We start from the raw sequence: 16,845 nt of genomic DNA on the forward strand, positions 1-16,845 counted from the left end.
ACAACATATGTTATAGAGTTTGTGCACTTAAATATCATCAAGAGCATCAGTACACGACATGATGATCTGCCCAGAGCCTCTGATATGGTAGTAATCCACTTGGTCGACTTGCCTTCCTTTTGCATGAATGTCAATTTATCAGCATTCCAAGCATACTACCCAAAAGCTAATAGTTCTTTTACGGAATTGAACAACTCTCTACAAAAGTGTATAGCCACCCTGCTGATTACCAGCTTGCAGCTGTCACATTTTTGGTGCTGGATGGAAGTACCAAGATTTGTCAGACCAATGTGTTCTGCATTTATTTTTCAATACTGCAGTGACTAAGTAATGTTTGTGCATCATCTTCAAATAATTTCCTAAAACAACAATAAGCTTTGTTTTCTGTCAAACACAAGCCCAGCAGCTTCTTCCAAATATTAAATCTTTGCAGGGCTCGTCAGACTTGAGTACTTAAGAGGTTGGTGCTGAGGCATATCAAATCCTGCCTGAGAAGCAACTATGATCCGCTCCAATTTACCTACTGGCACAACAGGTTCACATACCTCCTTGCAAATTGGATTCCCCATTTCCTCACTTGCAAACCCATTAAGTTCCAACTGGCAAAAACATCTCCTCCACAATCTCCATTAGTACAGGTACACAAGGCTGTGTGCTTAGCCCTCTGCTCTACTCACTGTACATCTAAGCACAACTCTAGTGCCATATTCAAGTTTGCTGATGACACCACTGTTGGCCAAATCAAAGGCATTGTCAAACCAGCGTATCGGAAGAATTAAAATCTGGTTGGGTGGTGCCATAACAACCACTTACTGAATGTCAGCAAGACCAGGGAGCCAATAATTGACTTCAGGAAGAAACCGAAGCTCTATAAGTCAGTCCCCATCAGGAGATCAGAGGTAGAGAAAGTCACTTTAAATTACTCGGTGTTATCATTTCACAGGACCTGTCCTGGGCCCAAAACATAAGTGCAATTACTAAGAAAGCACAGCAGCACCTCTACTTCCCTAGAAGTTTGTAAAGATTTGGCATGACATCTAAAACTTTGACAAACTTCTACAGATGTGTGGTGGAGAGTATATTGGCTGGTTGCATCACATCAACACCCTTGAATGGAAAATCCTACAAACCAGTGGTGGGTACGGCCCAGTCCATACAGGTAAAACCTTCCTCACCACTGAGCACATCTACATGGAGCGTTGTCACAGGAAAGCAGCATCCATCATCATTAGGGAACCCCCCCATCCCCCCACTGTCCAGAATATGCCCTCTTCTCACTGCTGTCATCAGGAAGAAGATACAGGAGCCTCAGTACTCACACCACCAGGTTCATAAACAGTTATTACCCCTCAACCATTAGGCTTTTGAACCAAAGTAGATATCTCCCCTCAACTTCACTTGCTCCATAATTGAACTTTTCCCACAGTGTATTAACTCACTTTCAAGGACTCTTCACCTCATCTTCTCAATATTTATTGTTTATTTATTTATTTTCGTTCTTTTGTATTTGCACAGTTTATTGTCTGCAACTGGTTGTCTGCCCTGTTGAGTGTGGCCTTTCATTGATTCTATTATGGTTATTAGATTTACTGAGAGTGCCTGCAAGAAAACGAACCTCAGGATTGTATATGGTGACATATATATGTACATTGATAATAAATTTATTTTAAACTTTAAGGTTAGGAGAGATTTCCCGCCTAGCCACTGTATAAGCAAGAGTGGCACTTTGTAGCAAAAGGACGGGCGCTGAGTAACTGCAATTGCACAGAGCAAAATAAAGAGAATTTAAGGTTGACAAAGTCTACAACCCAATTGTATGAACACTGAATATTCCAATTTCAGGTAACCCTTAATTTATGCCCCCTCTCTCTCTATTCCCCATCCATGCCAGTCTTCCCACTTTTGTTCCTTTCCCATATCTGCTCCTAGCTCTAGCCCCCCATCACCCACTTGCATCCACGTCCCCTTCCTGGATTCGTCTGTCTACCACCCATGTACTTCATCTACCATATCTATCTATTCCCCCCTCTGGTTCTATTTGCCCATCTTTACCTTAATATTTCCTATTTTCATCTTCCTTACTTTGCAGATTCCAGGACTTTCAGACTCTGTGGCTCCATTTACCCCCCTCTGGCCTCAGTATTTACTTACACCTTTCCCTTCTCCCTTCTGGCACCATGTGACCCCATTTTCCCCTCAACTGCTTACACTTGTCATCCTTCTGTTTCTGTCTCTTAACTCCACCACACTCCCATCCCCACGTGGCTCCTCATCCCACCCATCTATCCATCACCTATCTGCTCCTGTCTCAGCCCTTTCTCCCTCTCCTCTTTATACCAACTATCTTCCCTCCCCACTCACTCCTAGTGTAGAGTCTCGACCTGAAAGGTCAGCAATTCCTTTCTCTCCCCACAGATATCACTCAACCCACTGAATTCCTCCAGCAGTTCACTTGCTGAATCCTTTCACTCGATTTACCATTTTCTTATATTTAATATTGGGTTGAAGACCTTACCTGTTGTACTATTCCAAGACATGGTGACATGCTTCTTTTGGGAATTTTCTTGGGGAACAGGGGAGAAACTATGACAGCTCTCTCATTTAACCACTGAATCAGCTGAATTACTATTTGAGACCATTAATATTCCAAGGCGATGGGCTTTCATTAAAAGAGCATTTTAGAAATTCAATGAACTGAAGCATTAACTGGTTCTCTCCACAAAGATGTTACCTGATCTGTTCAGTACTTCCAGCATTTTTCTTTTTTTTTGTCTAAAAAGTTATAGTGGCTGCAACTCCATAGCCTTTTTATTCTCATCTATGTGCCTTTATATGACTGTAAATTCAGATGCTGTGTTCATTTTTATTTCATATGTCATTTATTTTACTTTACACATCAAGGAAAGTAATGTGTAGCAGGGTAGGTACTCAAAGTGTGTGTGGCACAACTGTATTTTCAGACATGTTTAATCTCTCCCTCTCCCAGTGTAGAGTGTCCTTCTGCTTCAAAACAACCTGTACCCAAAAAGAGCTAGGTAACATGTCTGAATGACTGGCATCCTGTCGTACTCACCTCAATAATAAGCAAATGAGAGGCTGGTCAGGGACTACATCTGTAGTATGCCACCACCCACACTGGACACCTGCAATTCGCCTACCAACACAACTGATCGCATAAACATCACCGAGGATCTCACGTGGTCTGTACATACCGGCTGTGTGGTGAAAAAGGCACAACAGCATCTCTTTCACCTCAGTCGGTTGAAGAAGTTTGGTATGGGACTCAAAATCCAAAGAACTTTCTACAGGGGCACAATTGAGAGCATCCTGAACTGGTTGCATCACTGCCTGGTATGGGAACTGTACTTCCCTCAATCACAGGACCCTGCAGAGAGTGGTGCAGATCTGTAGATGTGAACTTTCCATGATTCAGGACATTTACAAAGACAGGCGTGAAGGATCATTGGAGACCTGAGTCACCCCAATTATGGTCACTCTCAATGGTGCTCCTGTAGAAGGTTGTTAGAATGGGGGTAGTGAGCCTTGCATGCCTCAATCTCTTTAGAAAGTGTAAACTCTGCTGTGCCTTCTTACCTAATGGGGAGCCATTATGGGTCAAGGTTAGATATTCCGTTATGTGCAGACCAAGCAACTTTGTGCTTCCCACTCTCAGAAACGGCAGAGCTATTGATTGCAATGGAGAGTGCTTGACCTCTGACTGCCTTTAGTCCACAATCATATTTTTTGTCTTGTCCATGTTCTCAGGTTGTTGTTCTCACACCATTTGACGCACCTTTCCACCTCCTCTTAGTATGCTGACTCATCATTGTTGCCAATGAGGCCAATCACTGTTGTACAATCAGCGAACTGAGCATACAGTCATAGGGGACACCAGTGCTCAGCATGATAGAGCTTGAGATATTGCTGCCAACTTGGACTGATTGCGGTCTTTCCATCAAGAAGTCTAAGATCCGATTCCAGAGAGGGGTGTTGAGTCCCAACAAGGACAGTTTACCCACCAGCATCTGAGGGATGATCATGTTAAATGCCAAGCTGAAGTTGATGAACAACATTCTGGTGTATGAGGTTTGGTTTCTAGGCGGGAGATGACAGAGTGGAGGGCCAAAGCTATGACATCACCAGTGGGATTTTATACAATCCATCATCAGCTGCTCAAAGCACTTCATGATTGGTGAGGTCAGTGCCACCGGTTGGTAATCGTTAAGGCCAGTTACCACTGCTCTCTTGTGCACCAGAACAATGGGGTTGCCTTGAAGCCTGCAGGGACAGTGGACTGCCACAAAGAGATGTTAAAGATGTCTGTTAAGACCTCTCTTAGCTGGGCTGCACAACCCTTCAGCACCCAACCACATATAATGTCCGATGTCACATCATTCACTGTGTCAAATCGTGCATAGAAGGCTTTTAGCCTATCATGAAGGGAGGCTGCGTTGTCACTGACATGCAGGGTGGACTTGTAATTGTCCCTAGTACCACAAAAGTGTCTATAAATTTTCTGTGAGGACTCTCACTTTGCCTTCCTAATTGCACAGATTATGGCCCTTGCTGGCCTTAGAGTCATCTGCTGCCTACGCAGTGCACGAACCTCTGCAGTCAGCCATGGTTTCTGAGTTGCCCTGGCAGTGTAGTGTTTAATCACAGTAACATCCACAATGCATTTTCCTCTGTAGCCAGTCACCGATTCCATATGTTCAGCAATGTTGACATGATGATCGTAGGTTGCTGCCTTACTGAATGCACTTCTGTCTTGTGTTATCAAAACAGTCCTGTAGCGCTGAGGTAACACGTTCTGGCCAGGTCCTGATCTCCCTGTGAACTGGCTTCACTCATTTAACCAATGGTCTTGTATGCACGGATTAGCCAAATGGATATATGGTGTGAGTATCCCAGGTGGGAGTAGGGTGCAACCTTGTAGGCTCCAGGAACGTTCATATAGACCAGGTCTAATATATTCTCTTCTCTGCTTGTGAAGTTGATGTGTTGGTTGAACTTGTTTAACTGGTATGGGCGGGTGGGAGGCTACTGCGCAGGATCTGTGTAAACTGCAGAGAGTTGTAAAGTTAGTTGGCTCTATCATGGGTACTAGCCTCCATAGAATCCAAGACATCTTCAAAGAGTGGTGTCTCAGAAAGGCTGAGTCAATCATTAAGGACTCCCACCACCCAGGACATGCCCTCTTCTAATTACCACCATCAGGAAGGAGGTATGGTAGCCAGAAGGCACACAATACCTCACGACATTATTTCTGACTTTGCACTATTTATTACACACACACACACACACACACCCCACCCCACCCCCCCCCCCCCCACCCTTGTCATATGCGGGAGATACTTTCCTCTAGGTCGATGCATAATGTGAATAATTATTTAAATGCAGAAAATAGGGATGCATTCCAGAGGGCTTCCTAAATATGTTTCATCTGTAACTTATTCACATTTTCATACCAATACGACACAAAAGCAGTAACAAAGACAACATTTGTATTACATTTCATCAATTTAAGGTAATATTCAATGTAATAAATCATAGAAACCTAACATCCTGAGGTGTACAGTACTCACCAACAATGGCAGGTGTGTTCGCTCCAGGATATGAGTGGTTGTTGTGGTGTCGGGATCATATTGAGGACAGCAAGGGGTGAAGGAAGACTCACAGAACTCTTAGAGATGACATCGGTTTGAAGAAAGTGGTGAGGGTTGTTTGCTTGGCAGCATTTTGTTTTTCAGCATAAATTTGCTTGTAGGGAAGAAGGGTTGATGGCAGGGAAAACTGAAATGCTGACTCCGTTCCAAACTTGGGTCCACATCCATCGCCATTTGTGCCAAGTGTTCCGACTTCCACCATTCCCTCACCGTTGGTAACCTCCCGGGATTTACAAAATTGTCTGTTGCTTGCAGCATCTGAGAGATAGTTTGCCATAAAAATATAATACGTACGCCTTGAATGTGGATCTCACCTTGGTCGCGTGGTTGAATCAGCAATGTTGTGTTAGGCGGCAGGAAACGCACTGTTATGTTAGGATGAATGTTGTCCAAATGTTTAGGATGGACTGGCACATTAAAGAACTTTAAAGATAAGATTCTGTTCCCGTCAGTAGTGACCCAGAGCTGTGTTACCTTTGGCTGATGCTGTGCAGTTTATAATTTCCAACTTTTTTTCAAGCGTTAAAGAGGTTCTGTGCCACTCGGCTGATGGCCCAGGACATGACATCGGATGATTAGGAGGCACAGTTAAATACTTCAAGCACAAAATCACTGTACCGTAGGTAAAACCAACAGAAGTTTAAGAGCGCAAAATCGCGCACCCATACCTTACCAAAATCAATGCGAGACTGGCGGGAGTGAGACTGTGAGGCGTGCATACATGACTTGTACTAGCGGGAAAGAGGTGCTTCTCGCATAACTGAGAGTTTTGGATGCATATAAGGAGATGGTGGTAGAAATAGGTTCCTCGCATAACTGTGAATCCACATAGACTGAAGACGCATATAACGAGGATAGAGTGTATATACCTACCATAATTCACATTTGTTTTCCTATATTTATCATGTATTGCACTGCCGCCGCAAAGTTAACAAATTTCACGACATAACATACACCAGTGATATTAAACCTGATTCTAATTCTGCTTCTGAACTTTGGCAGGACTGTTCTTAAGCTGGTATGACTGAAGTCATCAGCAACAATAAGGCTAATGTTCAAAATCAACACCAACCATTATGCAAAAATATCCTTTACACTCAGTTTCAGTGTTCAATATAAAATGATAACGGAGCACATTTCTTGCAGGTATAAGACAGAAAAACTGTCCATAATTTAGTACTCATAGACCATAAATTTGGCTGCTGTAAGAGTTGTTATAGCTCTCTGTTGAATACTTTGATGTTAAAGATCAATATTCTAGTTTTGAATAACAAACATTTCCAACTCAGCAAACTGCTTTAGCTATACTCCTAAATCTTCAAGAAATATGTTCATTATATTGATTAAACTATATTGTTTTAACTACACTCCTAAATCTTCAAGAGATATGTTATTATATTGATTAAACTATATTGTAGGACATGAAGAAGAAATCCATTTTTAAAATTATGAATTTAGGAATCTTCAGAAAGTGTAAGAGTTTGACACTGTTGATTTCACCGGATCATTAGACAGTTCCGCAGGAACACCCCAACAGTCCACTTTATAGGTTAATGGCAAAAGCAAATTCACTTTTAAAACTTTTCATAATAAAACACTGAGGTGTAACACAGCTTAATCAGAAGACATGATGCATGTAAAGATACTCAGAACAGTTGTAAACAAAGATACATAAAGTGTGAATAGCTTTCATCCCCAATACCACTTTAAATGATTACTCTAGTATAAAACTGGAGTCACAGTCCATCAAGCTTCCATCCTATGACTCTTCTGAGCTAAATGGTTCTATAACACTAATCATGAACTGACAGTGTATATCTCCTTTTCAGCTTTTACTGCCTCATTGACGGTGATCACCAACAACATTTATATGGAAAGACACCCACCATAACCAAGGAAGGAAGAATAGAATCAACTTTTCAATTGAATGTGGTAGGATAGTTGCTGAATTACTGTATTATGGAGGGGTAACTGCTAGATGGTAGAACACTATTTTCACATCACCTAACCACTTTAAAGATGACCTTTTCTCCCCCTCTCACAGTACAATGGTATGAGTCTATGCATTTCCCCAGCACAAAGCTTCCAAATACAGGCAGAGATGTTGCCGGGAATTTGACAAGTTTAATTATATTGTGCTGACCCTGATTCAAGGATAGGTTAGCTAACATTATGTCAGTAGATCCGCAGTCATAAACTCATAGAATCATACAGAATGGAATCAGGAACACGTACACACCAACCTATGGGTGCCTTTATGTATCGATGCCATCTCTCAGCGCTTGGTCCTTGGCCTCCTATACCAAAACGATTCAAGTGCATATAGATACTTCTTAAAATTCTGAGAGTGACCTATTTCAATCACTCTCTCAGACAGTGCATTCCAAGTAGTTTCCTCTCTCCGGGTGAAGAAGTTCATCTTCAAATCTCCTCCAAATATCTTCTCCTTATGTTAAATTTATTTCCATTAGTTTTATTATCTATTTATTTAGTTAGTTATTTAGAGATAGAGTGCAGAACAGGCCACCCCCACCCAATGGGCCACATTCCCAGCAACCCACCAACTTATTTAAATCCAGCCTAATCATAGGCCAATTTACAATAACTAACTGACCTACTAACTGGTATGTTTTTGGACTGTGGGAGAGAACCAGATCATCTGGAGGAAATACATGCGGACACGGGGAGAATGTACAAACTCCTTACAGTGCTGGAGTGGAGCTCTGAACTCTGATGTCTTGAGCTGTAATAATGTTGCGCCAACCTCCACACTACCATGGCATCCCATAAGGGGAATACTTCCAGCGTTATAACTGATATACACCCCTCATAATTTTATATACTGTATCTCCATCAGGTTCCTTAATTTCTTCTGTCCCAGAGAGAACAGATCTAATTTCTCTGTCCCAGGCAACATCCCAGTAAATCTCCTCGGCACCCTCTCCAGTTTCACCAAGTCTATTGCCAAGAAAATCTGTATTTTGTGATTTTTTTTTAATTGCACCTAAATATTTACATTTTGTAAAAAAATGAGGTGTTTTGCTCTAACTTTGAACAATGATTGAACAATTGAGAACTTATTTTTTAAATGTAGCTATTATGTTGGCTTTGATAATATCCAAGTAATTCAACTACGATTATTTCACATTTGTTAAAATTTACTATACTTCTTCTGCAAAGAATGATGAATTTAAACACTTCAGTTAATTGGAAGATGGAGAATTCTGCTTCATGACTGAAGTTTGCAAAAATTATTCGTATGCACTAGCATTTAAGAAAAATACACCAGCTATCACCAGCCAGTCTCTGCCTCGTCCCTTCCTTTTAATACTGGCAATCTCCCCTCTATATACTCTCTGCCTTGGATTCCTCCAGCAGTTTGATTTTTGTGCTGGATTACAGCATTTCCAGTGTCCTGTGCATCCACAAAAACACTGATTCATTATTCCATTTCTGTTTATAGAAGCTTACAGTATGTAAATTGGTTCCAGAGTTTGCCTCATTAAACAGAGACTGCATTGGGAAAAGCTATAAAGCATGTTAGGATTTGCTGAAAAGGGCATGAAAGGTGCTACATAAATAGATAATAATCTTCAATTGTATTAATATTGAATACAATTTAAGTAAATATTAAGATAAGTACGTAAATCACAGACTGTGTACACCTTCTATGTTCCTTTCAGTGAATAATTTTCCTTGACTGTAAGCAACTCCTTCACAGCATTGTAATGATTAATTATGACTAAAATTTTAGTGCTGACTCTATTCTGATGGATCTGTTAATCACTGTAATATTGAAAGAAAATTATTGGATCTTAACTTGGAGTCTACTTTAAGACAAATGCTGGCCAAGTCTTACTCTGTACTCAGCAATTAAAGATATTCACTTTTGCCCATCAGCAACAACGAGAGTTGGCAAACAGAGAAGTGGTCAAGCAGTTTGTGGACTTGTGCAAGCTTAACACCTTGGGTCTCAGAGTGGACAAGACGTGGACTTCACAAAGATGCAAGATAACCACTCTCTACTGCACTTCAACAGCTCCTCTGTGGAGAGAGCTAAGAGAACCAGGTTTCTTGGGTCACACATCACAGATGATCTTCAATCAAGGAAGCACAGCAGTGTCTCCACTTCCTGAGTAGATTGAGGTGAGCGAAGCTCCCTGCCCCCACATTCTACTGGAGCACCATCGAGATTACGCTGACCAGCTGTATCCCTCTCTGGTATGGGATTTGTAAGGCATTTGACTGCAAAACTCAGCAACAGATTGTGAGGACTGCTGTGAGAATTATCAGGTCTCTACCTTCCCTCCACCCCATGCCAGGACACTTACTAGAAGCGCTGTGTTTGCAGAGCCCTCAACTTTGTCAAGGTCCCCTCTCGTCCATCCCACAATCTCTCACTGTCAAGCAGAAGATACCGCAGTATAAGAACAAGAATTGTGTTAGGCTGGGTAACAGCCTCTTCACCCAGGCTGTGAGACTTCTGAACACCCTACCACCAGTAGCATTATAGTGTTGTATATTTAACTATATGTTGTACATACATTTAATGTCAACTTGTACACCCAGAGAATTTTTATTATTAGAATTTTTACTATGTTAACATTTTTTATGTCCTGAAGAAGGGTCTCGGCCTGAAACATCAACTGTTTATTTACTTCCATAGATGCTACCTGACCTGCTGAGTTACTCCAGCATCTTGTGTATGTTACATGGGATCTATGTACTGTGTTTTGCACCTTGATCCCAGAGGTAAGTTGTTTCATTTGGCTTTAGACATGTGTATGGTTGAACAGCAATAAACTTGAACTTGAACATTTCTTCAGAGTCCTGATATTCCAGCCATTTCCAAGTCAACTGTTGCTGAAGCAGGCTTTTAGATTTCTCATTTGCAGCATTTCTTTACAAGACCCAGTTTCTGAGCTCTTATGCAACAGTAGTCAAGTGATTTTAATTTTTGACAGAGGGAAATGAGCAAATCCAAACTGGATCCTTTGCTTGATTATCCTTTGCACTGATTTTAATGAGGAAGAAAATCAGATAAGGTGTGCAAGCCAATTAGCTATTGCAAAACTTAAACAATCATATCCCACATCTGTTCAATTGAAATTAATTTGCATCATTTCTGATTTAACCGTTAGCTTTGGCTTCCCCCAACCCTCCTCCAACAAGTTATTATTGTATAAATTTACAATAATCCAAGATGAGTATTTTTGTAGCTCTGATTATAAATATGCCTGTCAGTGTAAACTCTAAATATAAATCTCTCCTACCCTGGTCGGACATACGGTTGGCAAATCCAGTGAGGAAGAGGCAAATGGTTTTCTCTAGTTTCTTCTTCTTTTAAGTTGGATATTTCATCCTACAGACATGAGGAAACAATTATAAATATTTCCAATAGAATAATGCAAACAATTATTTCAAATTCTGCAAGTTCTTTCTTACCATGGGTAAAATCTCCCTCTTATTTGAGTTCATTGCCACCTACAAATGGGGAGGTACTTTCACTGCTCAAACGTTCTCTCCCCCCACCCCCTCCCCCATCATGTTACATTCTAAATTCAGCCTTCAAAATTGACTTTTTCCTGATTCTGATAACAATATAGTAGAGTTTTAAAACCTCTGGCCACAGATGGTGCAGGTTTTCCTAGTAGGAGTTGGCTGCCCAGGATTTGTGGCTACGTCCATAGTCAGATTGCTGAAGGGATTGGGAGTCTGAGTCCAGTTATAAAAGAACGCTCAGAGGTAGTCAAGTGAAACCTACTGGTTATGGATAAAGAGGAGTGATGGCAGCTGAGCCCTAAAATGACCCATAGGTGACTAGATGTGAAGTGGGGGGGGGGGGTTGCCTGGGTCACACTGTTGAGCCCTCTCGCAATGTAGTGGGCTTAACTTGACAAAACATCTAAGGAGTGCCCACCTGATGCTCCCTGAGAAGCAAATACTACCCACCAAGCCCCACCTCAAAATCTCTATGCTATGACCCGAGTTAGGATCTGCTTATCAACAGGACTTAAACATCTAGTCCTACGAGTTCAAACTGAAATCATTTCTGATGGAGAGATCCATGAGAAAGATCAACCAGAAACTGTCACTGTTTCTCACCTCAAAGATGCTTGCTGCCCAATTGAGTATTTGTAAACTTTTCTACTTTGTTTTCCTGAAAAACTAATTGATGTGGCATCTCCAGGACTATGTACTCCAAAGCTCTTCTGCATGATCTTCCATCGCCACACTAAATAATCTATAGTCAATATAAAGATTTAATACTGAAACCAGCAAGTAGCACTTGCCCTTCATCAATATGCAGTAACTTACTTTGGTTGCTTTTACCCTTACATTACAAATTTACAATTCTCATCCACAAGTACATATTCTTTTATGCCTTGCACTCTCCCTTCATCCATGACTACACTCACCTTTATAATCCTACCACAAATTTAACATCCTTCAGACCCTGGGCATTCTTCACCTAGTGAATAGCTGCATAGTCCTGCACTACGGGTGGAATTTCTTCTCTACCTCTCAGCCTTCAAGGTAACTTTGACAATAGCTAAAAAGTTCTTACTTTATGTTATATAATGCTTTTTTTTCAAAAATATGGTTATGAATTTAAAAGTTGAAAGTTAACAAAGCATCTTGCAATTAAAAGGCTCATGTTAATTTTAATGTGGTTAATGTCATTAGCATAATGAGCTATTCTTTGGGAATGCAACTGGCACAGTGTAGCTCAGTGTAACACTCAAAAGCAATTGCACTGTAAGGTGATACTACATTGCATTTGAAACTGAGCATTACATTGCAGAATAATCAAATCCAACTAGGCCTCTTAGAGAACATTTTCCACTGCACATTCTAAAGAAATCATGTTAATAAACTGTTTGTATTTTAACAAAATTAAAACCAGTTTCATTTTCAGCTAGGTTTGTATTATTGTTGTGCCATCCTAATTTTATTCTGTAATAAATTAGCTGAATATATCTTTGCACAAAAAAGAACAAATTTTCAGGAAAACAATATTAATTTCTTTAATGCTAAATGTATCTATCTTTCCCCTTCAAAACATTTACATTGTTTTTCAGCAAGAGATATACTTATTGTGGGTATGAGCACCAATTCCTTGATTATATCATGATTGTGCATACCTGACACCTTCGTTTAAGTTCTTTGTTGACCTCTATAATGGCCTCCAGAGTTTTCACTTTTGCTAATTCCTCTCTTAATTCATGGTAAACCTGTAGCCTATAAAAAGTACAGGTCTCTGTTCAGTAAAATACATATTGACAAATAAGAAGCTTGACAAATAGCACAATGTGTTACATCAAAAGTTTTCAATTTTTAAAATGTAATAGCTAGTCCAACAGGAAAGATTTTAAAAGGTTTTAAAATCAGACATAAAAATTCAGTAGCTGCTCTAAATCTGATAACTACTTTCCTTTCCTGGTTGTGCATAGTACAGTGGGCACAATGGGGCTCCATTCATTTTTATTACACAGGTATCAGCTACCTAGGGGCATCTACTGGTAATACAGGGAACACCACATGCAATCATACACCTCATTTACTTTCCCCATTCAAGGACGCAGTAAAATGGAATTACACCTTCAGGTGGTAGAGCTGATTATTTAAATTTGGTTATCTAAAATCAGGTGTGGAATAAAAGGACATAATGGCAAATTTGAGTCAGAGATGAAGTGAAGTAAGTTTCCTTCAAATAACATTTCCTATATAATCACACAAAATATCAAACTCACCAGAAAAATTGCTTAATCTTTGCTGCTGTGTGACATACTGAAAACAGAACATTCCAATTGCTTAGATTTAATCCACCTTCACACCATTGAGAGTTTGTCAGCTTCCATCAAAATGGAGATGACCCTGCTGACCCAATGGACTAACCCTTTCCAAGAGGATCAATTATATTTCAAAGCTTCTATTAATATGTAATGGTAACTCCTATCATCCCATCCATACAATAAATTGTAAGTATTTCACAGACTGCTTCTGAAAACACCAGACACTTGCATTTCATTGGTGCTCTTAATACAGGAAATAGCCTAGGGAGAGTCACATAAATGATATCAGATGAAGTGTGGCATTGAGCCAGGAACGGGAAGATTAAAAACTAACAGGAGTTTCCCTCTCTGCCCCTGAAAGCTTTGTAAGAAACAGCCTCTTGATGATGTGGGGAAATTGAAATATAATAACTTTAATTCTTTTTTAAAAATTTTTCCCCAAATAATCTTTCTTTTCTTGATTTTTTACTATCCTTCTGCCCCTTAACACACAAAGATGTCTCTCCACCCTCCAACATGGAGGACACTAAATAAATACAAAGATCAGAATCAATCCACAATTTGTAGCAATTTCAAGTCTTCTAACAATGGAGTTAATTTTATAGAATAGGCTACTTCAATATATTAAAAACTATTAGACATGATGCTGTATACCAGAATAGTGCAAAACAGAAGTTCTTGTTTCATATTTCCAATAATGAAGTTTTGTTTTTTAAATAGACTCTCCAATACAAATGGCACATACAAATGGTAGTCCTTACTATTTGCCTGTTATCTCTGTATAAACTGCAATAATTTTTGGTAAGAAAACTAGAGACAAAGCATCTTCTTCTGTTTCTGTCATTTAAATTTGTTCCTTTATTCTTTGATCCAAACACAATCTATCTGTCAACTTTCCTGAATATGTTACAATGAAGGACTATGGTATTGCAGCTCTTGCTTTTATACAATTCAGGTAACTAGACTGGGTTTACAAGATGCACAGTTGTCAGAATCAATTGCATTAGGATAAAGTGAACAGCTTTTTGAGATGATTCTGGGTGGCTTCAGGGAACATTTGTTTCAATTCCTGCAGCCTCTTCTCCCCCAACCTCAAACTCATTCAATCTCCCAGCTCATGGCACCATCCTCAAATCTATCAATAGGAAATGGGTCTCACTTATCATTACTTCTGAGAGTGTTAGGCCAATAATAGTTCTTCAGGCCCATTGCAGGGGCTTCTCGGTTGACAATCTCCCTATTCCATTGTCATGAAGCCATAATACAAATTAAAAGAGACTCAGACAGCATCAAAGTACACACACCACTTAATGTTCTGACCATCACATTTAAGAATATTTACAGAGCATACATTTAAGAAAATCCAAGGAAATAGCTATAATTGTGTACCTTGTCAAAAAGAGAATGGTGCTTTGTCTATCATATGTTACTCTTCAGCTATTATATTCATGTTGCTATCTGGCAAAAGGTGCCCATAACCTTCAACTTTATAAACACTGGCTTATTCCTGGGAATCAGCAGGAACATTGTTTTCTATAGTCTATAAAATTTACCACCTGAGGGATCGTGGAACATCATACATTGATAACTTGTCCTACAGTTTCATTAGTAAATGCTGAATGTATTTCTGTGATTAATGTTGATCTGGTGCAGTTCAATCTGTACAGTGCAAAAAAGCTGAGGATCCTGTCCACATTGTTCAAAACAAGTTGACCAGGCAGACTTTATTGAAGCCAATATTGAAGTAAGTTTGCTCATTAACTCACGTGTGATGCCAGAGTTTGAAGAGATGGGCTCTGACAAATGAAAGTGGACAAGGGTACTGGCTGACAATCTCTAAATACTCTTCTGCCATCTCCCACACAGGTGGCTTTCGGCCTTCAAACAGAGCTGGGTTGTGCAGATTTCCCTCTGTCAGAGAAAGGTACAGAAATTGTAGACTCTAAAGTTACAGTTACAAATATCTTCTATACCCTAAAGCTACATATGAGCTACATCTAGTGTTTAACTCAATTGTTATTTGTGCATGGGACATATCAAAGTACTAGACCGTTGTAAGAGAGAATCATGCTTCCTCTATCTCAATTCTTTATCTTAATTTCAAGTGACAACATCAGAAATGAGAACCTAAGTGATGACTTTACCTTATTTAGAATCATGTGAAAAAAAATGTGATGCTTCCTGAGATACTATAAATCTTAGGGAATATGAGATTGAACACAGAATACATCAAGTAAAAAGCATTGTGCTTAACATAAGATGCTGTAATAAACTGCCATTTAACAGCAAAAACTTAAAAATGCTGATAACAACTCTTCTAAGGTTTATTTTCAACAGAAAAATATGGCAATATCTCAAAATGAAAAAAAAAATGGAATGGACATCAGTCAAATACAAGATTATGAACATAAGGAAGCATTTACAGTATGGCTTCAATTTATCATCTGATGTCCACTCAGACAAAACACAACGGGATCCAACAACACCATATTAGAATGCCTCATCTCTCAGGCTCAGAGACAATTTTAAGTTGATGGCTCATCATCACTGATGTCTCTGCACAGCAGCAACAAGACTCCTCCAATTTGCAAAATCAAAAGTCATATAATCTGAAAGATATTTATGCAGAAATAGTTCCAGGACCTGGAGTTTTTCTTGCCTACTACAGGATAGGTCACAGTGGTTGAAATGAAGAGCGTTTCATATGGGCACACTGCTAATGTAAGATCAAACTTATAGATAGGCTGAAGATACCATAGCCATATTAATTCCAATAAAACTGCAGTCTCTTTCTTTTCCTACCTGAACCTTAGCTTGAACTGATATATTGCATTCTGATCGATTGATTGACTGTTGTATTTGATGTCTCATCAACTGCACAGAGAAACCTGTGTGGGAGAACATTGACTACTACCGCATTTTAACTGGTATGTAAAAACACTTCAGTAATCCTCCTTCTGATTTTCATGATATATTCTGTAAATGGTACATGCTGGGAAAATAACCTGGCTCTGAATAATCAAAACTACAAGTCAGTTTTAGTCTGATGACTTAGAACAATTGTCATTTATATAGGAACATATTTTGAAGCATAACTTACACAAATTAACTCACTGAAATGCCTGGTGTTACAATCATAGCAAATAAGATTTATTACCTTCTCTCTACTTGAATTCTTCCTTTCTCATTAAACCTGTTTCTCTAATCATTTCCGGTTTTGATGAAATATCCAGTCAGAAATTATTTCTGCCTCTCATTCTGCTAAGTTAACTTGCTGAGCATTTACAGCATTATCTGCTTCTATTTCATCACTATTTCTTCAAAAATAAGTATGAATTATTATTTATTCTATATTTTATTGCAGAAAGAAATGTAGCCATACA

At 39.5% G+C, this 16,845-nt stretch overlaps 1 protein-coding gene across 3 annotated transcripts in view; it reads right to left on the minus strand.

Moving 5' to 3' along the window:
- dus1l (dihydrouridine synthase 1-like (S. cerevisiae)) overlaps positions 1-16,845 on the minus strand; it is a 60,252-nt gene that overhangs the window by 19,312 nt on the left and 24,095 nt on the right. For all 3 annotated transcript variants that reach the window (XM_059948583.1, XM_059948582.1, XM_059948584.1), the window contains 3 exons: positions 15,229-15,373; positions 12,812-12,908; positions 10,940-11,028 (listed from right to left, as the gene is read on the minus strand). In XM_059948583.1, the coding sequence (XP_059804566.1) occupies positions 10,940-11,028; positions 12,812-12,908; positions 15,229-15,373 (331 nt within the window). The remainder of the gene's footprint in view (positions 1-10,939; positions 11,029-12,811; positions 12,909-15,228; positions 15,374-16,845) is intronic.

This window comes from Hypanus sabinus, chromosome 23 (assembly GCF_030144855.1).
Source record: "Hypanus sabinus isolate sHypSab1 chromosome 23, sHypSab1.hap1, whole genome shotgun sequence".
Lineage (NCBI taxonomy): Eukaryota > Metazoa > Chordata > Chondrichthyes > Myliobatiformes > Dasyatidae > Hypanus > Hypanus sabinus.